This window comes from Biomphalaria glabrata, chromosome 12 (genome assembly GCF_947242115.1).
Source record: "Biomphalaria glabrata chromosome 12, xgBioGlab47.1, whole genome shotgun sequence".
NCBI classification, from domain to species: Eukaryota; Metazoa; Mollusca; class Gastropoda; family Planorbidae; genus Biomphalaria; species Biomphalaria glabrata.
This window is the reverse complement of record NC_074722.1, coordinates 11,213,635-11,238,894: the sequence shown is the minus strand read 5'-3', so window position 1 is coordinate 11,238,894 and position 25,260 is coordinate 11,213,635. Positions and strand designations below refer to the sequence as shown.

At 32.8% G+C, this 25,260-nt stretch overlaps 1 protein-coding gene across 4 annotated transcripts; it reads right to left on the bottom strand.

Annotated features, from left to right (window-relative positions):
- Positions 1 to 418: 418 nt before the first annotated feature.
- On the bottom strand, positions 419 to 25,260 carry LOC106056183 (eukaryotic translation initiation factor 4E transporter-like). Of its 4 annotated transcripts, none has more exons than XM_013212798.2 (26): positions 24,915 to 25,260; positions 21,298 to 21,418; positions 21,101 to 21,174; positions 20,736 to 20,878; positions 20,440 to 20,608; positions 19,328 to 19,694; positions 19,108 to 19,171; positions 18,583 to 18,780; positions 18,290 to 18,489; positions 17,832 to 17,943; positions 17,371 to 17,724; positions 16,164 to 16,289; positions 15,130 to 15,302; positions 14,652 to 14,714; positions 13,344 to 13,566; positions 12,434 to 12,679; positions 11,214 to 11,314; positions 10,211 to 10,359; positions 9,952 to 10,039; positions 9,308 to 9,419; positions 8,718 to 8,956; positions 8,492 to 8,585; positions 8,052 to 8,395; positions 7,071 to 7,263; positions 6,358 to 6,558; positions 419 to 5,907 (listed from the first exon to the last, which is right to left on the bottom strand). In XM_013212798.2, the coding sequence occupies exons 2-26, from the start codon at positions 21,385 to 21,387 to the stop codon at positions 5,735 to 5,737; spliced, it is 4,296 nt and encodes a 1,431-aa protein (XP_013068252.2). In that variant the 5' UTR covers positions 21,388 to 21,418; positions 24,915 to 25,260; the 3' UTR covers positions 419 to 5,734. The 4 variants fall into 4 exon arrangements, with proteins under 4 accessions (XP_013068252.2, XP_013068254.2, XP_013068255.2 ...); XM_013212800.2 differs by having other exon boundaries at positions 17,437 to 17,724; positions 24,915 to 25,257; XM_013212801.2 differs by having other exon boundaries at positions 17,623 to 17,724; positions 24,915 to 25,257.

Below are 25,260 nucleotides of genomic sequence, written 5' to 3'. Positions count from 1 at the left end.
AATTTTTTGTGTAAATAAAAAATATTTTTTTTTTGCCTTTTTTTTTCTCATTTTCATTTTGTTAAATAGCTATTTAAAAAAAAAAAACTTTTATATTTATTGTCATGCTCATAATGGTTCAACAATCCTTTTTTTTATCATTTGGTTGTATAGTGGTGTATTATTTGTCTGCTTAAGAGCTCACTACAAATGCATACTTAGAATGTATATGGCTATGTGTTCTGTTATTGTAGTCATCTGTTTAGCCTAGCAGATACTACCACTGATAAACTTTTTTGAAAAGCATGACAAAGGTTCTCACAATTTTATTTGTCATAAGCATTGTTGCTCAAATATTTTGTGTCAGTTTTACACATTCACATTTGTGTGCTTAGGCTGCATCAGATGCTACTCACTTTTAAAGGTACATTTATTAGAACAAATATTCTCAAAAACATCTGGCACAGAAAGCTGTTACAAAATAATAAGAGATATTGATTTATCTAACTTCTAAACTGTCCTTGAATAACTTACAAGTCAATGTATGAACTATTTTGTCTTACCAAACTAAATACTAAAGCTGGGTAGTTTTGAGAATGTATGCTTTAGAGATAATGAAAGATTTTAATTTGATTGTTTTCAAGCTAAACTAATTCTTAAAATTTGTACTGTTCAGCAGATTATACCAAACAGATATATAGTGTCTCTACAGGGTTTAAGTTGTGTTAATTAGTTCCAAATAAATAGAGCACTCAATGTACAGCATAAATAGAATGTCAAGACAGAACTTTGTTATTTATTTTTGCTAACAAAAAGTTTGAGAAAATAGTGCAGCAGGGACTGAAGGCTACACAGATGTTCTCTATGACATTGTGTATAACTGACAGCATGTACATAATATACAAGTTTGAAAAAAAAAGGAGGTACTATTCTTGTTTGTATCATCCTTTATTCAGTAATTCCAGTGTGAATATTTGAGAAAATGACCATTTATGAATTGAAACCTTTTTGACTTTAGTTCTTATTTCATCTCATGACCCTACTTTTGCCTCTAGTAAAACACTAATGGTAGTTCTATTTGTAATGGAATGCATTAGAGTTAAATATCTAGGTGTATGTTCTCCTGAGTTTTTCTGTCATTTTAGGTTAGTCAGGTGCTATTCCCCCCCCCCCCCTCCCCCCACCCACCCCCAATTTCCAGAAGGCCCAACATTTTTAAATTACTGTTGGTCAGTATTTACCTAAATGACCAGTTTCTGGAAATAAACATTGATGCAAATCTGAACATCTAATAAGTTTCTTGTTTGTATTGCTTTACTGATCAAATATATACAAGCAGTGCTGCCCAGGTGAAGTTTTTTAGTTCGTTTTTTCATTATAAGAAAAATTTTATAAATTCAAAAAGTACAAGTTGTTTTTTTCTAATAGTAGATGGGTTGAAAAAAATAAAAATTGTACAAATGTGTTTAGGCCAATTATAAATTGCCATCATTAAGTTTTAGCCTCACTGCAGTTACTATGATAAAAGTCTCCGGTAATTAAAAACAATATGCCATGATATCACAAACCTGCAGACTGACCAGCATCATGACATCACAAAGGCTACTAACATAAGGTGTTGCAAACTGGGGTATCTTTTGGGTTGTTCACAAGTGACTTTTTATTATTTACATGAAAGCACAGAACAAAAATCTAAATGACTCTCATTCTGTCAACTAAAGGTAGAAACTGTAAGCACTTTTGTGTGTGCAGTAATGGATGACCACATCAGGACACGCTCTACCTGGTACTATTCATAGTCTTTTTTTGTTTTCCTATTCTTTAGTGATATAAGAACATTTGTTTTACTGTACATTGTACAGTATTTTAAAAAAATTAATTTGCATTACATAATGGGAAATAATGCTAAAAAAAAAAAGAAAGTCATTTCATAAATCAATTTATTCATTTCTATTACAAGTTTTCTTTCTTTCTTTTTTGTTTGTTTGTATGTTCAACTTGTCACTCTCTCATAAAACTAGATGGCAAAACAAAAAACAAATGATATGGTAATGCACTAAACAAAAAACTAAGAGGATGTTCAATTTTGCAGACGCTAGCAGTACATTGGGTGAACCAAATGTACACTTCCAGAGCACTTAACAGCACTCAGTACTAAGTCTAGTTACTATTTCAGAAGTTTGATCAAGAGAACAGCGCAAGGACCTAAAGTTCACACCAAATACCTTTTTTTTTTTTTTTGTTTCTTAAGTTGCCCAACATAAACAAAATGTAATTGAACCCTTTAAAAAAAAATTTATTGGAAATAAATAATTGAGAAACTAGTGAGTAAATATGAACATAACAGAACAAAATGATGCATACTCCTTTTCCATTCTTTCAGTCCATGATGCGCATCAAATATTTTACTTAGCCGTCAGTGCAGATGATGAAAACACAAAAGCATTTTTTTTTCCCATCACAAATTCCTTAGGATTTTTACATTAGAAAATATGCAACGATGATAAGTATATACACTCTTGAAGAAGGTAAAATGTGGAAGTTACGAGAGAGCATATGTGTACAAAGCTGAAAGCTTAATTAACAAACTTCATAATTATTTTCCAAACCTTAACACGAGGATAACAAAGTGGAGAAAAAGAAAAAAACAACATGCATTTCAAGTAAATACAAATAATTGGCTCAATAAATGGAAGTGACCACAAGAAGCTCTCACGCAATACAAAACAAGGAATGTCTAGGATTGCATTCATCCAGAAAGATAATTAGGACGACCATAGCTTTAATTATTTGTTCAATAGGGGCACGCCCCCCCTTCAAAAGTAATTTAATTCTAAGGTAAAACTGCAGAGAAAATAAAAAAAAGAATGAATGTGGAAAAAATCCTAAACAATTTTATTTTTTTTCATGTGTATCCTTACTTTTGGAAAGCTAGTTACAGTTATTTGCAAAACCAGTTTAAATTAAACTTTGCTGATGAAGTACAGTTAGAAGTACTCGCTAACCATAAAGTAAGCTCAAGGGCTGAGGCCTTAAGTAAACAGTTTCTTAGGGTGAGAAGAGTTTTAAAAAAAAACAACAGATCGGAGGTTCTAGTTCTTTACATTAGCAGATTATGGTCTCAATGTTGAGTCAGCTCAATTTATATACATTTAGAACTACAACATGCATGCGGCGCACACATTGCCCAGCAAATGATGATTGCTCATTTCATTTACATCTTTCAGAACATCACCCGCAATACTCCAGAACAACAACAAAGGTCAAACAGTCTGTTTTTCCTTAAGTGCGTCCACAGTCAAGTCCTCATCGCAGTCCACTGTCAAGTCTGGTTTTCAAGAAGTCTTGTGAACAAATTTTAAAGTTTCATACAATGTCCACATTAATTATTTTAGAACTTCAACTCAGAAACCTTTTTTTTTTCTTCTAAAAAATAACTTCCTGTAATAATTTTTTAAGTTTTAAGGATCCAAAGGAAGAAAAATAAAATTGGTTTTAAAAAAATGATACAAGGGAGTTCTAAGCGAATCAAAGATAAATTTTTAAAGCTCAAACTCTGTATTTGAAAACTCCCTATAAATATCTGATATTTGCAACTTCAATATATCAAAACAACACTACAATAGACTAACTTGACAAGCTATAAGGTAAGCAAACAAAAAGACAGTAATATGACCAAGGAAATTCAAATTAATATTTGAAAATGGAAAAGAAAGCTGCCAGATTTTTACTTATTTATATACAAAGTCAAAAGAATTTAGATTTGGAAATCTGAACCAAAATAAATAAATGCCATATTCATGGGAGAATATAAGCTAATAGTAATACCTTTTACTAATGCTTTAAAAAAAAAAGGATGGAGAAGGAACAAAAATTGGCTTTTTTTTTTTTTTGAAGTTGAAATTTTGTTTGAAGTCTGAAGAACAAGTTATTTCAGAGTGATCTCCCTGTTTCTTGCTCATTTTTATTTGAAACATAAAGGCAATAAACAAAGAAAGAACAAACTTTTTACAAGATCTATGTACAGCTTTTTTTTTTTTTTTTTTTTTACACAATAGAGATGAATAATTCAAGTCAATTATCAATGAACTGAATGTGGGAAAAAAGAAATTAGGAAAGGGAGGGGGGGGGGGATTTCAACACTTAACTTGTGGCAAAGTGAGGAGATAAAAATTGTAATCACACTAGCATGATATCATCACCATTTACTGTTGAAGGCAAAACTTTTTACTTTAACATAAGGTAATATCTACAGAAATGCTAGTACATCTATTCAAGTATCCAGAGTGAATTTTCTGGATAAAAAAAACAACAAAAGAATTGGAAACAAAAACAATTTTTTTAAATTGGAAAAAAACAAGATTTAATGTATGCAACTAGAGGACAAATTCTTTAATACTGCTTTGAATGTTATTTATTCAATGAAAGTCAAAATAAAACGTTAATCTACAACGTAAATGAAATATTTAAACCAAACAGCAATCTAGATTTAAAAACACATAAAAAAAATATTTTTTTTTAACTTTTTTTTTGTAACTATATACCAACTATATACACAGGGATAACTATATTTACATTTTGAACAGACAGTACATTGAAGTTGAAGCATTGTATTTTCCACATTAAAAAAAATCTTATTTAAAAAAAATTTAGACAAAAAAAAAAGTACCAGTAATAAATGTGTGTCACTCTTGTGGGTATTTTTATATTTTAAAAATAACGTTTTCTGCCAAAAAGTGTGTACTATGTGCTAATCAATTTATTACCATAAGTGATCTTATTACCTATAAAATGAAGAATCTTCAAATGTTTCCACTAGTTTCTGAGTTGTTAACAGACTAATCTACAAAATAAAATAAAATGAGGAGGCAAAATTGTTGAGAGACAAGACATCAGTCAAAGAAAACTTGTAACACTGTAAAGAAGATGATTCTAATTATACAAAACAAAAAGATGTTAAAGACATGTAGTTTGAAGTAAAAAAAAAAACAACAAAAACAACAACCTCAACATTATGACTTTCAATTTCAGACATTCAGTATTTTTAAGTAACATTGTCTGTCTTGTAAACAATGCACTTTGTTTAGGGTGTGCCGTGACCCCTAGCACTTTGTTTAGGGTGTGCTGTGACCCTATAGATTTAAGTTAAAAAAAAACAAAAAAAAAACAAACATTCAGCTCAGCCACATGTAAAAGCACTTTGTTCAGGGTGTGCTGCAACCCCATGTCTTTTTATCTTAGCAACAAAACATAATAAATACAAGCATACGTTCCAAAAGTCAATTCACAATCCTGCACAAACGTTGCTCTTCAACAGGTGAAAACCAAAATAAAGAAAGGAAAAAAAAAAGCTCCAAAGGCTTGAAGGGAAAGTAACTCTTTAGAACACAAAAAAAAAGTTAATGTTTAACAAATCTCAACCATAAATGGTCTTCAAATTATGTCAACAAAATTGAAATAAACAATTCCTATGTACAAATAGCCTGGTTCCAGCAGCTACCTATTGGCTGAAAATGTTCAGGTTGACAGTTTTGTGGCTGGCCTGTCCAAACCAGAGGTGATTTATTTTTTGTAATTTGTCTTGTATCGCATTAAGAAACGCGCACATGAAATCCATTGAGGTTATGGATTTCAAAAACTGTAGGAATATTTGATTTTTAAACTGTCGCAACATATTCAACTTGGAACCGTGCCAACAGTATAGTGGGATATAAGAACAAACATTTATCATGTTCACAGACGTCATAAATTGGGTTCAGTTTCTCTCAAGCTCATCCACTGTCATGACATGACTGCCCTGGGTAGGAAGAGGAGGCATGCTTGGCAACTGGGTCTTGAGAATATCCGAGCTAAACCAACGTTGGATACCACCAATGTCTCCCTTGCCTCCACCACCGTTCATATTAAAATTTGACTGAAGTGGTCCATCTATAAAGAAAATTTGAGACAATATTTTAGTAAGGACATTTGACCATGGAATAGTAACAATTATTACAATCATATATATTTAAAGTATGAACAAAAGAGTGGATGACAGAGAAAAACCATTAATACAATGTCTGCTTGGGTAGTTTCAGTTGTAATAATTCCAAACCAGAGCCCTATATCAAAATAAATACTTGTGTAGTGTAGGACATTGTGCACATTGTATGAAAATGTTATATATTTACTGAAAAGCAGATTTGTCAACTTGTTGTTTGGACAATTCTAAATCCTTGAATGCATTTTAGCTCCTAAAAACAATTGTGTTTATGTGTGCCAAAGGAACAGAGAAGTTAACATCATCTGCCCCCTATAGATTGCTTGATCTCAAAGTGGTACCTTTACTTTATACAATTTACTTTACTTTGTATAAATATACAAAATGCCAAAACTTACTCATTTTGATTCCATGTGGAGATGCCACCCTCTGTAGTGTAGCATTCAGGGCAGCTGGGGACAATGGCCCAGCTGGACTGTGAGGACTCAGGGGCCCTGGTACCATGTTATAAATTGGTGTCATAACTCTTGGCTGCTGTTGCTGCTGAGCTGTTTTGTTCTGCATAGCCATCTGGAACTGTTGATGACGTTGTGCATTAGCTAAAGAGAAAAAGAAAATTCAATCCATGAGATTAAAAAAACAAAAACAAACCCAGTTATATGGAATTCAGTGACAGTGGATATTGGCAAAGACTTCATATCATGTATATTTTTTGACATTATTTGTAATCATTAAGAGCATTGATCAAGAGAAAAAAAAACATGAGCTTTTTCAATGCAGCATAGAAGTTAAACACTTATTTCTAAGTTTGACTTAAAGCACCTAAAAAAAAAAGAAATATCTCAATTTAGTAATTCTAATTTTATTTTACGAACAAGAAATTTCTGTTAAATTATTTGCTCAACACACAATATTTTAAATAGTAGTCTTAGATAATTCTATCCAGTTTTCAAGTGAAAATGGTTAAATTTACTTTTTCCAAATTGTTAAGACTTAAATCTGATATACTTAATTTTACATGTTTAGTTGTTTGACAAACAACAGAATCTTTTAACTATTTTTTAAAGTGTACAGTTTCAATTTAAAAAAAATCCATCTAGCTAGTCATTACCTCTGTTGAGTTGTTGATTCATATACACAGCATTGGCGGTAGAATGTACAGGTGTGGAGACAACAGGAAAACGTCCAGTTACATGCACCCCGACTCCTGGAGGAGGCCCCATGTGGGTGAGTGGTGGGCCCATTGGAGGCGGTGGTAAATTTAGACCTTGAGTATGAGACTGGTAAAACAGATTAATATTGTCCTATTTCAACAGAGGTAAAATAATCAAGTGCTGTTCAATTACTAAGAATTAAATACAGTGTGTTTCAAAATAAATGATTCAATGCTAGAAAATAATGTAAATTATAAAGTAATTTTGAGCTAATAAATTAGGCTAAAGAAATTTGATCTATATTATTTGAGCCATGTAAACAAATTAGTAGCTATACAATTGTACTTTGACAAAAAGAATATATATTTAACTTTTTAAACCATTTTGAAACACAATGTAAATTATAAGTTAAACAGTTTTACATCAACTAAGAAATAGAAAAATAGAAGTGTGGGGTGTGGCAGAGAGGCTTAAACCGCTTGGCTACCTATCAAGGGTGATGGATTTTGACAGAGTAGTGTTTACCGAGCCCTAAATGCAGAATGGAAGACTTTCTCCCCCAATTTGGTCCACAAAAATGATTGGCCCATACTGCTCTGAGCATGCTATAAACATGAAAGCTGAATCTATAAAAGCTATTTAAAAAAAATTTAAAAAAATAAAATAAAACCACAGGCATATAAAAAAGCTCTTTAGGTATCTCACCTATATCACAAAATGGGTTTCAGATACAATATCTAAATAACATTTTTTTTTTTACTTTTTTTTTTTTTTTTTTTTTTTTTTTAGAATACAGACAAGTTGAAGTTAAAAAGCAAGATGCTAGGTATTCAAATTAAATTAGCTAGCCACAAATGTTAACATTTTAAATTCTATTTTGAATAATAGTATGAGCAACTCAATTTAGAAGGATTTCACTGGCAACACTTTCTACTTACTCCATGTCTTCTCTGCAACTGTTGCTGCTGTTCAAACATCCGCATAAACTCCATACTTTGGGCATTGTTGACAGTCTGAGGGCCAGAGCCTTGCTGTTGTACAGAATTGCCTCCAACTATGGCCCTGCCTGAGCCCAACTTATTGGTCTGCTGGAGAGGAGAGGGTGGAGCCACTGAGGTCTGAGGAGCCATGAAGGAGGGTTGTTGAGTACTGCTCCCAGTGACTGGTCTGCCTGTCCAGTTAGCTGGTGGAGGCTGTTGCATTAGCTGTTGGTGTTGCTGCTGTAAGGTTTGTAAGTGAAGCTGCAGCATAGACCTGTCATCAGTGGTAATCTCAGGTGAAGCTAAATAAAAATAAAAATTAAGTATTGATAATCATAGCATTAATGCTTGATAGTAAAAGACTACAGTTTGAAAAGAAAAAGACCAATGAAATTTACCTTTTACAATAGGTCGACCTTGATTTGCTCTTGCTGCTTTGTCTAGCATCAATGAAAGATAGCCAGGTTTTTCAGCAAGATCAGAAAGTTTCATCTGCATTTTTGATAGAAATCAACTATAAAATTGATTTGATATGTTACATTTAAGTACATAAAACTATTTATATAAAACGTTATGCTCTACAAAACAATAAACAAGAATGTATGTTTTAACTTATGAAAGTACCTTCTCTTCAACAGACATAGGCTGGGACAGCGTGCCTGGTAGTACATTACTTTGTCCCATTCTCAAATTCTCTAACTGATTGGACATAGCCACCAAATTTGGGTTCACTGGGTCTAGGAAGCTGATATCACTAAGATCGCCAACCAATTTGGCTTCAGCCTTGCGTACAGCACTGTCGTTAGATTCTAGACTGTCATTGTAGTTAACTCCACTAAGTTCATGCATGGATGGCATAAACCCTGAGATATTCATTAATGATTAGAAATGAACACTTCAATGAATCTTTTACACAAATAAATAGTGCAATTGCAAATGCTATTATAAAAATAATAATTTGAGTTTTCACATTAATAGTTTTAATTGCAATTTGAGTCATTAGGATTTTGAGGTTGACAGGATAAAAAAATTATCAATAGTTTCAAGAGGAATCTACAACAGATAATCCAGACCACATAGAACCCTGGCACCTCTACCATATCCTTACTCAACTACTATCATGGTGCTATTCTAGCCTCAAACATTTTGAGAAGCCACATTTTCCCCATTTATTTTGTCTCCCACTAACTGTTCAAACGTAGTCAGCAATGTACCTGTTTCCGTTTCAGATTTATTCTCCTGGGCCTGTTTCTCTTTCTCAATTGCTTTGTCGCAGTGCATCTTGCGTAACACTGAGGTTGGGGTGAAAGTGTCCACAGAAGTGCCCTGAAATTTCATCCACTAGATTATCAAAACAGTGTCACCAATATCTTACAGATACAGTGGATTGAAAGGAGAAATGGCAAGCTTTTTTTTTTTTTTTTTATGATTTACACTTCTTTCAAAATGTCTCCAGCCAATTTTCTATTGTATGTATGTCACTAGCCATTTTTCCAAATATTAAATAAACAAAATTTTAAGGATTTGCAAAGCCTTTACTAGACGATAGTCTAAGTTTAAATTCTGAACTCATCATTTTTCTGGCTCTTCAATAATAATTAATATCATTTTTGATAATTCATATATTACTGACCCACTCTTTATGGTCTTAATATGATTACATTTAATGTATATTTACACAAAATCATTAATAGTTATAAATATAGTCCTCTAATTATTATTGACATGCACAGTTATAGTCTCATCACGCTATGATAAGTTTGATTAAACCAATAAATACAAAGTTTTAGTACTACAAAGAGCAGTTGACTTGTCTGGTTCAAACAACTTGAATACATCTACATATTCAAAAACTTACTTTTGGTTGAGGTGTTGGAGGTAAAATTGGTTGTGCAGCTGGTTGAGGTTTGACTACACTCAATATCGGCTGGTTTGGAGACTTGGCTCTGAAAACAAAAAAGCAATTCAAAAATCATTTTGATTTCTTTTGCAATGAAGTGGCAGCAAGTTGAAATGGCTCACCACTAAACTATATATTGATAAGTAGTTGTAGAGTAGGAAATACTAGAGTGTGCATACAAAGCTTCTACAATACAATAGAGCTATAGAATACAAACCTCTCCTGTTGTTTCTTCATATAACGTTCATTTTGATCCTGCAGTTGCTTCTTGATCAATGCACTTTGCATCACAGCCTGAGCATGAGCAGACAACTCTTGAGGACTAAGGACGCGTGGCAATACAGGGGAGCGAAGCCCACTAGGAGACTGAAATATATAAATATACAATTACTATTGCAAAACTTTGTTACAGAATGAATTATCTAACCTTTATATCCAACACAAGTACAAAAGTAAGCTTAGATAAGATGCAAATTTATTATTAGATGCACTTTACCAGTAAAAAGTGAAGAGCAAAAAAAACAGGCATTTTCAAGTTGAAGCGTCATTAGATAGCCTGGTGTTTTCAGGCAATCTATAAAAGAACCCAAGACGCAAAAAGAACATGGCGACGCAGTGTACTTGAAGAAGCAGAGAAGACCGGGAAGAGCTGGGACACCATCAAAAAGCTAGCAAGAGACTGTGGAGAGTGGCATGTTTTTGTCGAGGCCCTATGTTCCATGAGGAACTCAAAGGAGTGATGATGATGATGATGATAAAAGAACCCAATAATGTTTTGCAATGTTTTTATGACTAAGACTGCTCTCTATCTGTGTCAGTTAATTGTTTACTGTAGTTATTAAATAAGCTACATTTCATTGTAAACAGTTTTAAAAGAAATAAGATTTTTTAATTCCTTCATGGGAAGAGGAAACAAAAATGTGCCTGGACAAGTTTCTCAAAGATGGCTCTAAAAATTTTACTAGAAATTTTACAGCTTATGTATATCTTTGGGAAAAGAATTATAAACTAATTGGCCACAAAGGAAAAACTCTGGTTTGACTTGTTACACTTTTTTTAAAAAAGTAAAATAATCTAATAATTACATTTGGTCCGGAGGTCTAGATGAACACACATACATCAGTGGGTATCCCTGCATGTTTTCATTAAAGAGTGAAATAAATTAATAGTACCTGATCACATGATAAAAAAAAATAGAACTAATGACTGTCTTTACTTACTGACATAGTGCTACCAGCAACAGTTAAAGATCTTGGACTCAGCTGACCTGGGTGAATAGGAGACGGGGCACTCAAGTGAAGTGGTGGTTGCTGACTAAACACTGAGGACACAAAAATCATGAAATAAGTCACCATAGGGTTCAAATAGTATGATCATTTGTGTACTCTGGGCTAAAGTAATGCCATTGTTTTTTTAACTCTATGTCCCCTGGTACATCATAGGTTTTCAAGTTGCTGGCTGTGTGTGTGCTCTTCTGCCTTAGCATTTTGTTTTATATATATTTTATGATTAGAAAAACATACAAATTTATTTATGTTTCAAGATAGCAGTTTAGAGAAAAGCCTTTATCAATTGTAGTGCAGAGCTAATTTCAACAAAACCATCACAAGTGCTGAATAGTGAGGTATTATTCTCAGTAACTTGGTGGTATGGTGTTTGCTTTGTTATCTTTATGAATGTTTCCAACACATTTAATTTTGAAAGCAGCATGTTAATGGTTACGGGGTTGTTGGTTTTTTGTTGTTTTTTTTTGGAATAAAATTCTAAAATGTTAAAAGGTGAAGTAAGTGGACTTTCTAGGCATTTTTTTTCCCGACACTGTTCAGTTTAGTGATCACTAAAATATTAAGGATAAAATGTATATAAAGGATAAGTATATACAAGAAGATGAATCATTCAGAAAATTGATTTTTTTTACAAGTTTTTTCTCCGACACAATTCAAATTTAATGACAAAAAACAACTTACTTTTATTTCATATATTTTTCTGATCTAATTACATGTTTTTTTTATATTCCTTTCCCTAACATAAACAATAGAGATCTACATTTTATAATAAAAATAAAAATGTTATTTTAGTTAGAATCTTTCTTTCCTGTAAAATTTTTTTTTCCTGAAAAGTCTTTTTCTGCATTAAAAAAAAATTACAAAAAAAAGTTAAAATTTCTCAAAATATTTAACATAATTTTAGAGACAAAAAAAAAATTACAAGGCTTTTGTATGGCTAAATGTAACAACATATTTTATATAGCCCCATCTGAAGTGGATTTTTTTGAACGAAGAAACTAATTTATATAAACTAGATACTCTTAAACCTCAGCCAACCAGTCCAAAAAAAAAAAAAAAAAAAAAATACATATTATTGCACAAAGGTAAAAAAAAATAATCTTTCTATGTAGTTTGTTAAAAATCTTTTTATGTAGTTTGTTAAAAAGACTTACTTAGTGGTGAAGGTACTCTAGCTGTACTGGGTACGGCAGTCTGCTGTGAGGCCAGCAGGGCCGCCAAGGGAGCTGGAGAGGCAGGCTTCATCACAATTGTTGGATTTTGTTGAATCAAACTGTATATGGGGTCAGATGAGGCAGTGGGGCCACCACTTTGGGCTCTGGGCTTGACGCCGATGTTTGTCATTGGTGTAGACATTGCTTGTGGTAAGCCAGGAGTGGTTGGTGGTTTAAGAACCATACCTAATAGACAAGGAAAATTTAAAGCAGTGTCTCTGAACTTTTATTAGACTAAATGAATTTGTCCCATTTTTTTTTCCACATTGGTTTTGCTTACAACAAGATGCATAAAAAAGGAAAAATTATTTTGGTTTTGAATGTAGAGAAAAGACAGTGCTACAGAGTATAGTAGTTTTATTTAAACATGCACATGCACGAAATCATTGCTTGCTCTCTCTCCCTTTCTCTTGGCAAAAAAAAAACAACAGAAATAGACTCCAAGATTATCTTTTTAATGCCATAAGCCTAATTTTTTTTCCTTTAAAGTTGACTTAGGAAAAAAGAAAGAAAATATGCTTTAAAAATATGGGATGTTTGTACAATTTCTATTTATTCTTTATATATAGAATGCTGCCTTCAGTGAAATACTTAAAATTAGATACAAAGGTTTTAATAGAAAGCTTGCGTTTTTTGGGGAATTGCAGCATTTAGGCTGCGAATGTCAAAACCATGTCTTAGTGGGCACCTAAATGATAAAAGGAACCTACGTACAAAATTTCATGCAATATGCATGATAGTTCAATAGATCTCTTGGTCAATTAGTGAGTGGTATTTGGGAAATACATACAAGATGTACCTAACAGTGTGATATACAGGGGTAAATAGTGGCAGAAAAAACAAAATTTACCCATTTGTTTGGCCTGCTGCATGGCCACCTGTTGCTGACGGTACAACTGCTGTTTCTGAAACTGTTGGGCAATAGTGACCTGAGTAGGTGCTTGAGTCTGTCCTTGTTGCTGGCTTGATGTTGCCAACAGAGCTTGATGAGTTAAATACTGCTGACCAGGAGGCACATTTTGTAGTGACCTTTGAAGTAGTTGCATTTGTTCCTCTTTGTTTCTCATTACAGCCTTTTGACAGAAAGTAAAGGCAGTTTAGTCTAATGCTTCAACCAGCAATTTACATAAACATGATGAACTCCAGTCAGGAAAAACTGAAATTTGTTATTCTCACAAAATGGAAGATTATCTTATAATGTACAGTGGCTCTGTCAAGATATTCTACACATCCATGTGTTAATCTAGTCTTCCAAGTATTTCAAACATTTAAAGCTTTAAAAAGTCGATTTTTTGCTGGCTTATTAAAGAAAACTATTCCATGTTTACATGTTCGAATCTCGGTGAAGGATGGGATTTTGAATTTCGGAATTTTTAGGGTGCCCCTGAGTCCACCCAACTCTAATAAGTACCTGACTTAAGTCTGGGAAAGTTAAGGTGATTGGTCATTGTGCTGGCGATATGACACCCTGCTCTTTAACGGTTGGCCAAAGAAACAGATGACCTTATCATCTGCCCCATAGATTGCAAGGTCTGAAAGGGGAAACTTTCCTTTCCTTTCATGTTGTTATAGAAACATATTATTACAAAAAGCCTTTTTGTTTTTAATTTTTGCTATAAAATTTGAATTAAAAAAATCTTTATATAGCTAAGTGCTTTTGATAGTAAGAAAGAAAGTGTTTTTAAATTAGGAAGTGTATGTAAATGATACATCTGTTAGAAGCACCATTCTTATCCTTTATATTTTATCACTATTACAATTAGCTTTAACTGAAGTAATCATTCTGAATTTTCACTGTGATAGGTGTTGTATACAGGGACCTTTGTCTAGTCTAATAATCCTCCACAAAGACATTTTTCAGCTCTCCCTAATTTGTTTTGTTCTTCACAAGTCCTGCAGCCTGCATCTTAAGGGCACCACAAATGAGCTATCAACCACTTGTCCAGGGCGCCACACACTTGTCCAGGGCGCCAAACATGTGCTATCAACCACTTGTCCAGGGCACCACAAATGAGCTATCAACCACTTGTCCAGGGCACCATAAATGAGCTATCAACCACTTGACCACATTTCTGTTTCACTGATCAGAAATACTTAGCTTTGAAAGGGACACAACCAAAATGTCAATTTAAAATACAGATAATAAACAAGAACTTACATGATTGAATTCACTATGGCTGGGAAGTAGACCAGGTCTGGAAGATTGAGAATCAGAGTTGACCTACATAGATAAGCAGCGGATTATTAGTGCAAATTTATTATCACAAAATAAACTTCAAAAATTATCCACTGAACTATAGAAACTGCTTATGAAATGGAAGGTTTTGTAGTTATCTTTTGTTAGTTTCATCAAAGTTATAAACAAGGACCTAATTCTCTACACAAGACTAATCTCCCCTTAGCTAGTACTGCCATTATAAAACAAATTTAATTAATTATGACTAATTGATAAAATAATTGGTCAATTTTTTATGCTTCCTGTGTTGTCTCAACTTGAACTGAGAATGGCTAGTGAGAGAAATAATGTGTAAAAATTTGTACCAGATTGTACAAAGTAGTCAAAGCAGATTCATGATGATGTCCAACTGTATACATATTCAGTTTCTTTTAAATATTTATCTAGCTCAAGCACTTACTGCGTTATGAGTTGCTTCTGAGCCTGCATTGATCAGTATGAGCAACTTGTTAAATGCAGACATGTCTCCTCCCTGGTTAACACTGCCTATCACAGGGCTGACTGTTTTCTGGGCTGAGTTTTGGTGCATATCAGCTTCCAGCTCAGCAACGGTCTTCACTTTATGTTGAACACCTGTGAAAAAAACAACAAAAACATTTCTTTGTTTTACATTGTGTAGATTTACTTGTTACCCCTGCATGTTTTTTAAATTTCTTTTCAATCTAACAGAATTACCAATCACTGGCTGCCATTTTAAAGGTCAGAATCTAATTTTAAGATGAATCACTGGCATAATTTTTTTTTCTTGAATCTGAGCAGAATCCTGCTGTGACTAAACAAGCTGATTCTTGAGCGGCAAAATTGCCAGAGTTCAAGCTTGTGAGTGCACATGCTGTCAGATCTTGTGCTTTTTCTTCCCACATACTTTCATTGATGCCCATAGTCCTCAGATCTTGCAGACATCTCTGTAGTTAGTCTAGGGCATCCCTTGGGTCAGACTCCCTCCGCAAGCTCAGCATAGCGGATGTCCTAAGGAATACGTCCATTTGGCATGTGGGTGACACACCCAAGCCAACAGTCTTCTGTGTCAAAAGAGCATAGATAATGTGAGCATTGGCCTATTTCAAAACTTCCTGATTGGAGACACAATCCCTCTAGATGTACCTTATGTATTGCAGGCAATGCAGGTAAAAACTTTATTCTATGCTCTTAATGCATGTATGTCGCCCTGCTCTCACTATCATAAAGAAGTACTCACTATGCAGGCATTGTACACTAGCATTTTGGTTGCCATGGTTTGTTATTTTCCCAGACGTGGTTAAAGAGTTTTGCCATTGCAGTAGATACTTTTCTGATTCTTCTTTTCATCTTAATGTTAGGTTGTCAGCAATAGTTGATCCCAGGTAAGTATATATATATAAATTTTCTACAGACAAAAATTTAGCCGACAGAGAGCCCTGGAATGAGAGGATAAAGGCTCTTGTTTAAACTTACTAGGAGGTAATGTTGCAGGCGAAGCAGTTCCACTGGATGAAGCAGATTCTTTGGGACCTCGAAATAACATGGCTTTTAGCTGGGCCTCAGCATCTTGAGTACTAAAGCTGCTGGTACTGGACATGGCTAATGTAAAAGAAACACACATCTTCTTATAAACTAGTTTTTTTTTTAATGCAAACATTTTCATACATATTAGTAAAATAGATTATTTAAAAACAATTCTAGAAAGATTTTTTTCAATTAGCATATAAAATTCAGTGTAGAGTTTCTGTGCTAGTCCTAAAAAAAAAGTTTTACAGAATAACTTTCAATTTTGGGGGTCTAATTTCTAATTAAAAATAATCATTTTTAGCTAAAAACAATTAGCCATACAATTTTAAGCAGATAAATCTGAACAGGACTAAACTGAACAAAAAAACATATTTATATATTGCCTAGAATATTAGGATATTCTAATTCTATTACAGAGACATATAAAAAAATGTTAATTAAACTTATTAGTTGAGTTATTACTTCTAAATGTTATTGTTATGATAACAACAGGCTTAATGCCAAAAAATGTCCAGCAACAGGCAACTGAAAATAAACTAAGAGAAATAACAGACCTTATTTTGAAGGCATTATAAAGACAATTGTTTAGCAAGGGGCAGATGAGATTACAACAGTATTACATCAATGACTCAGAGGAAAAGAAAACAAAAGTGGTAGAATGCCATTGAATATTCAGAGTCAAAATAGGGAAGGTACAATAATTTTTCTTGGGGAAATAAACAATTTGCCTGACTAATCCCTCTAGAACATAAGCATTTCAGAAATCTTTAGTGCCCAATAACAATTAGTTTAGATTTACTATGATTTGTAACAAAATTAAGTTTAAAAAAGATCCCACAATTTCTAGACTAAAAGTCTTTATGTATTTTTTTTATTAATCATAAGCTAATTAAGGCTCTCTCTCCAAATAGTTTGAAAATTTCATAACAGCAGCACATTTTTGCTTTAAAGATTTTTTAACAAATTCAAAATGTGTTTCTACGTGAACAAACATACTACAGGTTAGTGAAAACAACATGCACATGTTACGAAGGTACATATTTTTCAAACACAAATGTTAGCTGGCAGGTTCTTCTGCTCTGTACTTGTTAGCCATCAGGAAAAAATTTTTAAGCTTTTTTTTTTTTTTAAATGGTGCATATAATCACTCTACCTGAATCAGTGTAGTAGCTAGACTCTAGAGTTTCCACACTACAATCTAGACGGGGCTTCCACTTACAAGCATTGGAGCCTCCCACTGCAGCGCTGTTAAACAGGGCTGTCACTGACGGCGGTAGGGCCATTTTCTCATTTACAGTGGCATTGTTGTCCCCAGCTGGATTTGGCATGGTCAACAGGTTGTGGGGTATAGGGCCCAAGTGGTCCTTCATGTGCCCAGCAAACTGTTCTTGGTAATGGTGCATACCGTGCTGTGGAAGTCCTAGGTAGCCATGCATTGCACCCATAGGGCCAATCAATGGTATAGGAGATGGCACAGTGGGACTCGAGCGACTGTCTTCAAGAAGGTCTGAAAAAATTCATTGTATAACCATTTATAAAAGCCATGTTGGTCAATCACATTTTAAATGGTGATATAATTAACAGGTTGAACTAACTGCCCTGAAAACCACTTACCATGTGGAACAAGCATATCCTCAATAGAAGATGCATCACTGCTCATCACACCATTGCCATTTGCAACGAAAAATCTGGAGAACCTGCTGCCATGTGTAATAACATCTTCGTCCTGAAAAACCAAAATTGTTTCATTACTGCCCTACTACTTAAACATTCAGGGAAACTAATTTCTTTTAAAAAGTCAATATCACTTTACTACAACATCACATTTTTATATATCTTTTTTTTCCCAGACTAACTACTGTAGCACCAACTCCAGAATTTAAGAAAGTTTGAGGCTATGTGTTGGTCACTACCACATTGCAAAGAACAGGAATAATAAGGGGAGTACTTTAATAGCTACATTATAGACCCTTGGATTCTCAAAAGTGAACTTTGTATTTACTAATGAATTAATATTGAAGTTTTAAATACAAGTATTACAAGATATGGTTCAAAACAAGCTATAAACTAACAAGTTGGAAATCTGCTTTTAGAATCTGCTCAATGTCAAATTTGTGGTTTGTTGGCGATGTCCTTGAGCGTGGCTGTGGAGCGCTGGGCTGATTCTCAAGTTGAGATTTTTCAGGTTCGCTCACTGGCAGCATCTGCTGATCTTCAGGGGAGCTGCGCTGGGATGTTTTGATATCAACTTCAGAGGCTTCTTCGGAAGATTCTAAATGAAAGTAAAAGATAATAAAATAGTGATAAAAATGGTTTGTGTTCAAAATGAAAATGTCTTAGTTATGAAAAACTTTAACTGTACTACCTTTTCCAGACTTTTCTTCAGTTGGTGAACTTTGCTTTTTCACATCATTCTTAAAAACTGAATCAGAATCATCACGGTCATGTTCTTCTTTTTCTCGTTCAAAGCCTCTGAGTTCAATAGTGTCATTTTGACTAGTAGGTCCCCCTGTGAACCACTCTGGCTCTTTCTCATCTCTCCCATAAGGTTTTCGTCGAGGTCCTGGATGGATAACATTTCATTTGAAAAAAATTCCATTAACAAGTTAGAATCATTAATTTATCAGCCTGAGTTCAAATCAAATACATTTAATGAAAATTGCATCAGAAAGATTGGTTAAAGTAAGCAATATATGTCTGATATCAAAGATATACAAGATACACAAAAAATCAAACTTACAACAGTTTAAAAATGACAAAGTATAAGAACTAAACGTGTCTAGTGTAAAAATATTTGACACAGTAATAAAAAAAAAAGTAAGACTTCAAGATTCAAGTAAAAAAAAAATAATTAAGTAGTGGTTTTAAAAAAATTATCTTTTAACATTACCTGATCGGTCAAAGCCTCTATCTCTATCCACTCTGTCACCTCTATCTCTAAAATCTCTCTCTCTCTGCAAGTGAAATATAACTGCTATGATCATATACAGTATTGTAAAAAGTTCACAACTTCAGATTGTGCATAGATTTAGAGCTAATACATTGACTCATAGCTTCATTAATGAAATAAAAGTTTAGGAACTACAAAATTTCTGATAAATGGCACTTACTCTGTCTCTCTCTGGAAATTCTCTATCACTGGCTCTACGAAATCTATCAGATCGTTCAAATCTTCTGTCTTTGTCCCGATCCCAGTCTCCATCTCTCAGATCACGATCTCGATCTCTATCCCTGACATCCCTGTCTCTATCCCTGACATCCCTGTCTCTATCTCTGACATCTCTGTCTCTATCTCTGACATCCCTATCTCTATCCCAGTCTCTGTCTCGAACATCCCTATCTCTATTCCATGTGTACTCTCTATCCCTGTCATCAAATCTATCACGCAGACCAGAGAAGTCCCTGCTATTTTCTCTGTCTATCTGTATTCGTCCACTACCAATCCTTCTGGCTGGGGGACGCTCCCTTTCTCTGTCCCTGTTATAATAAACAGATGTAAAGACTCTATAAAGACAGGAAGCTATGAGAAATATTTTTAGTTTGCACTAAAACAAAAGAGCTTCACTTCAATAATAAAACATACAAGTTCAAATAGGCATTTTTAGTCTTTGGTGTTTAATAAAAATATGTAACAGCAAAAACGTACACACTAATTACTGAAGTGAAACCAAATATATATATATTTTTTAAAATAAATAATTGTGACAACAGCTATGCCATATGCACTACGACAATGAAATAAAGCAATATATTTAATGATTTGATTTTGATTTTAGGCACATCGGCACAATTTAGGCCATGTCGTGCCTGCAGTCCCTTTATATTTAATGAGATCTATTTCAATTATTTATGTTTAACTACAAACTTTTTCTTGAAATTTACTCTGGAAAACTAAGACATTCAGTTCTCAAAATAAATTGCAATTTAATAATTTGACAACATAAGGGCGATACAAAAGTCTTAGTGTATAAAATAACTATACAAAAGTCTGAGTGTCAAAAATAACTATTTACTTTCTAAATCTGTTAAAGAAAAAAACTTCTTTGACGATTCAAACATCTACTTTCATCACTTTTTCAAACAGATGACTGTAAGGACCTTAAAGTCTTTTAAGATTAAAATAATTCATAAAGCAGAGATCTTTCAATAACATGTTTGTCCACTTGCTCAATTAAACTTATCATAGAAACTAATAAAGAAAAAAAAACAACATTAAACAAACCTATCTCTGTCTCTTTCAACCTTTGTTTCTTCTCTTTCTCTTTCAGGTAAGCTGAGTTGGTGAAGATAGGCAGGTGTCTGTACATGACACCCTGTTCCAAAGCTCCTTCGCTGTGGGCTAAGAACAATCCCATCTTTCTCCTCCTTGAGTCTTTCAACTGGATCGTTAACTGAAAAGTTATTGAACAAAATGTGTGGGGGGTTTTTTGTCTTAAAATTATGCCATTAACAAAAAAAAAAAAAAAAAATATTTTTTTTTAACTGGGAGGTAGAATATATTGCACATAATAAACCTACTAGATGGTCGTCTTTTGATGTCCCTGTCTAGGTCAGGCACACGTCTGCGGTCTTTTCCATCGACGAGTGTCAATGGAGAGGCTTCCCTGGACTGGCCAAATTTTGCCTTGTACCAGCGATCAGGATCCCACTTTCCATCCTCACTAAATAGTCAAATATAAAGGTAAATTTATAGCTCACAGAAAATATCAAGTCTGTGCATGTAAAATAAAGTTACTTCAGTAAAATAAGCAAAGAATCAATACCGTATTTGTAAACACAATTTGATACATATGTTTCATTTCCCCTGCCCTTAATAAGCCTTAAGCCACTGACTTATAAAATGCCCTTTTAAATAATTTTAGGAAATAGAAAATATAACTTACGAGTCATAAGCTTTCTCTAGGCACTTGGGACGAGCACAGGCTGCTTTACTTTTGGATATATCAAGTAATTTTGCCTGTAAAAAAATTATTTAAAACTTCTTAAACGTTTGTTTTGAAAGAGATTTATCAAAGAACAGAGGCCTAACAAAAAAATTTAAGAATTTATTCAATTAGAACAAAATGTTTCTTTTGCTCACCCTAGAATATTGATATTCTGGTAATTCTCCTGCTGAAGTGTGTTCTTCACCATCATCATAGTCTTGATCCACATCTGTCTTCTCTGACATCTCAAGCAAGGATGTCTTTAGAAGTTGAAGGCTACAATTCACAAACAACAGTAGCATCAAATAGACTATATATATGTGTATATAATCTGTTTATTTTATGTAAATTCAATAAAATGTATACAATGTTAAAAAAAAACAACACACATTGTAAAAAACAAACAAAAGCACAATATAAATTATTGTTTATATTATGTTGCATGTGTATCCTGACTTGAAAATACTATGGCCTAATTAAAACACAACCTTTTATGTATTATCAAATAAACAAACAGATTTTTGGTAGAAATAAAATGTAGACATTGTTGGAACTAATACAGGACAATCCTAACCTTTTTTTAAATTATGATTTTGAATTGAATTTCTTTTTCTATTAGCTTAATTTAATCATGAATAGTTTAAATTAGGATTACAGCATTAAATGATAACAGAGATAATCTAGTTAAACAGAAAGTAAGCAAAGTAAGCAACCTATCTGAGGAGATAGTTGCAAAAAAATTTTTTTTAAAATGATTATGGTCTATTTTAAGTTGAGACTTCAAAGTATTAGTTTTGAACATATAAAAGCCATCATTTTTTTTAAAGCATAGAAGCAGAGATAAATCTAAAATCCTAGATTTTGGTAAATATAATTGACAACTTTTTGAAAAGTATCTTTCAAACTTCAATCCTATTATTTAGTCAGATTTAATTAATGTTTATAAAGTGTATGAAGATAATGAATCTTAAAGTCGTTATGATGTTTTTGTTAAGAATATCATAATCTAAAAAAATGTTTTAATATTTAAGAACTGTTCTACATAGAAGAGGTACTTAAAAAAACTGACATATGATCTCTAGATTACAGTACAAGCTCTAAGCAGAAACAGCGAATGAAAATAAAAATCTTAATAACGTAATCATCAACGACCATGTAAAATGTTTGTGTTTTACATGTTTCGGATGTTCCTTCAGAGTTGAAGATAGTTTACTTCCTAGTCCAAACCTCCCGCAGGACGACGGGGGATGTGAGCGGGCAGGATTTGAATCCTCGACCATCGATAAATCCGAATGACAGTCCAGCGCGCAAACCTCACGACCAGGCAGCCATCCTGTAGCCTGTAACCTATGCTTCACTATGTTGAAATAGTTTATATTGCATTTTTTTTTTAAAGAAGACCTCTTTTTGTCATCCTTCAATGGAACAGTCCATTATTATAAGCTTCCCCCCCCCAACTCACATACTTTTGGCCTATGAATTGAAGTAGACATTGCCTTGTTCCTCCCATAGAATATTTTAACAATTTAGTCTTCTCTTACATTACAACTTTTTTCCCCCTCTTAGTCCACAAAACCGCTGAAACCACCAGTTTTACATGAAAATGTGTATGCACTTATCTTAGATCTTAGGTGCTTACAAAAAAATGTTTTGATATATTTACAAACTAGACACACTTACAAATTTACACCTTAAACGAATAAACCCCACACACTCACCCTCTTTATACACTGCACCCACCCTAATGAAAGTGTGGTATTTTACACACACACACATACTTATAATTTATATTTCAGCATGAAGCAGGGGCTTCAGAAACAACTAGGTTACAACAAAAGTTATAATGTAAGATGTGAAGAGGATCTTAAACACGAAAAAATAAAATATTTTTAAAATACTTTAAAAAAACAAAGCTAAGCATAGTTGTATGGATTAGTTTGGATCAGTCATGTAATTAAATTTGTAATAGATGTAGACTAACAATAATAAATCTGTGTAATTAGAAAACTTTTTACCAATTGTTTTTGTTTAGCGCTATTTTATGCTTTTAGCTTTCTTAATACACTATTATCTTGCCATCACCAGTTGGGATAGGGAAGGTGGAAAATGGAAAAAAAAAAAAAGGGGGGGGGGGATCTGGGTCATCTCTTTTAAATGCTATTATAAACAAAAATATTTGTAAAAAGAGGGTGGGATGACGAACTGAATTCAAACTTAGTGCTTAAACCTCCCTAAAGCTGACATTCTACCTCTGTGCTAGCAAAGTCGTTATTTATGTAAATAGGAACATTTATAGTTATCTATTGTTAACCACAAACTTTAAAGCAGCGACCTATAAAAAGGACTAATTCAGCTTATACCATCACATCAGTCAAGTATAATTTCTTTCCCTTGTTCAAGATACCTAGCAAAATAATTAATTACCAATAGTCAATTAACACATTTTTTTATAAATTCATTTTTGTGTTGTCAGGTAAAAAAATAATTGCGCAAAATTTCAGTGTGATCGAAGATTGGATGTCAGAGAAATAATGGCTAAAAACATTTTACTTAACAGAGTGAGTTGATATTTAAAGCTATCTAAATAGTATGTAAAAAGTGCTAATGTAAGTTTATTAGTTTAAGACAAGAATACACTGTCAAATGTGTGTTTGTGTGTGTGTGTGTGTGGGGGGGGGGGGGGTATAATTTGGACAGTTTCCTGGAATAGGATTGGATAAAGAACTACTACCAATAGTTATCAATCTAGATTGACTAATCACAATAGTTTATTTGATCAAAGTCTAAATATTACTATACCTATAACTATATATTAGATCTAGTAATATTACTATATAACTATTATTACCTACAGATATATATGAATATAATAAATATATCTAACTCAGATAAATCTCCATATGAATATAATAAATATATCTAGATCAGATAAATCTATATATATATGAATATTATATTTTATATCTAGATTCTAGATCTCTAATAAAAAATATGTTATATACAACTACAAGTTAAAATAGATCTAAATATCTAGAATCTAGATCTATACTGTTACTCTAATATAATATAGGTCTATATTCTATATATAATAATATATTGATTTAATTAAACTTAAACTATAAGCATAGATTATAGATAATAGTATTTTTAGTACATAAGACTAATAAAAAAAAAAGAGTAGTCAGTAAACCTAGAATTTAGTAGAATCTAGAATGATGATAATTTCTGATGATCTAAAATCTAGACTCTAGACTAGTCACTAGTCTAGACTCTAGCTAGACTTATAAAATTCTAGATCTAGACTAGATCATAGATTAGATGTACTAGAATTAGAATCTTAGTATATAACTATAAATCAATATTAATATATTCAATTATATTGTTATATTTATATATATACAATTAACAACTAGATATATCTCAATTCAATATGATAATATTTCTACTAGTTCTTGTATGTAGATCTAGATCTAAGTAATGTAAGTCTGAGTCTAAGACACTTAAGTCGACTTTCTAAATCTAAGTAGTCTAAGACTAAGTGTCACTAAGAGTACTAAGACTTTTACTAAGAGAATCTAGGACTAGAGTCTAGATCTAGATTGATTACAGATTAATGATAAGTCAAATTTGCTTAATTTAGTGATTAGAATGATTGTGATCTATCCTAGATCATGATCTGCGAAGTACAATTTTTGTAAACTTAGGAGTGTCAACAGTCATCAAAAAATATTGAAATAAAACATCATCATGTTAAAGAAAAAACGATGTTTACCTGTTCTGTTAACTTATACAGATCAGATGTGTTATCAGTTGGATTATCTACAATAGATCTAGACCAGACTCTATGTTTGTCACAAATCAAACCGAATAAAAATGATTAGATTATGAATATTTATAAGAAATAACAACTGCATGTATGTACAAAGTGTTATCTACAAATGAAGCCACAGATTATAGAACAAGACACGAAAAACAGAATGCTAAAAGACAATATAAATTTCAATCAACTGCTGAACGAAATCCATGAGAACAATTGAATTGCGCATGCGCAATAAAGGTCACTTTCATCTTTTCCCGTGCTACTTAGAAAATACAATGCATATTGAAAAATAATGGAC

Bases quoted from the DNA above. Each gene is read 5' to 3' on its own strand.
- LOC106056183 (XM_013212798.2), bottom strand. From the start codon at position 21,387: ATGTCAGAGAAGACAGATGTGGATCAAGACTATGATGATGGTGAAGAA. The intron at 15,303-16,163 runs GTAAGTTTAAAC...TTTTTTTCACAG, and splicing joins GCCTGCAACATTACCTCCTA to GTGTTCAACATAAAGTGAAG. The intron at 10,040-10,210 runs GTTTGTATTCTA...TTTTGTTTTCAG, and splicing joins ATGAAGAAACAACAGGAGAG to AGCCAAGTCTCCAAACCAGC.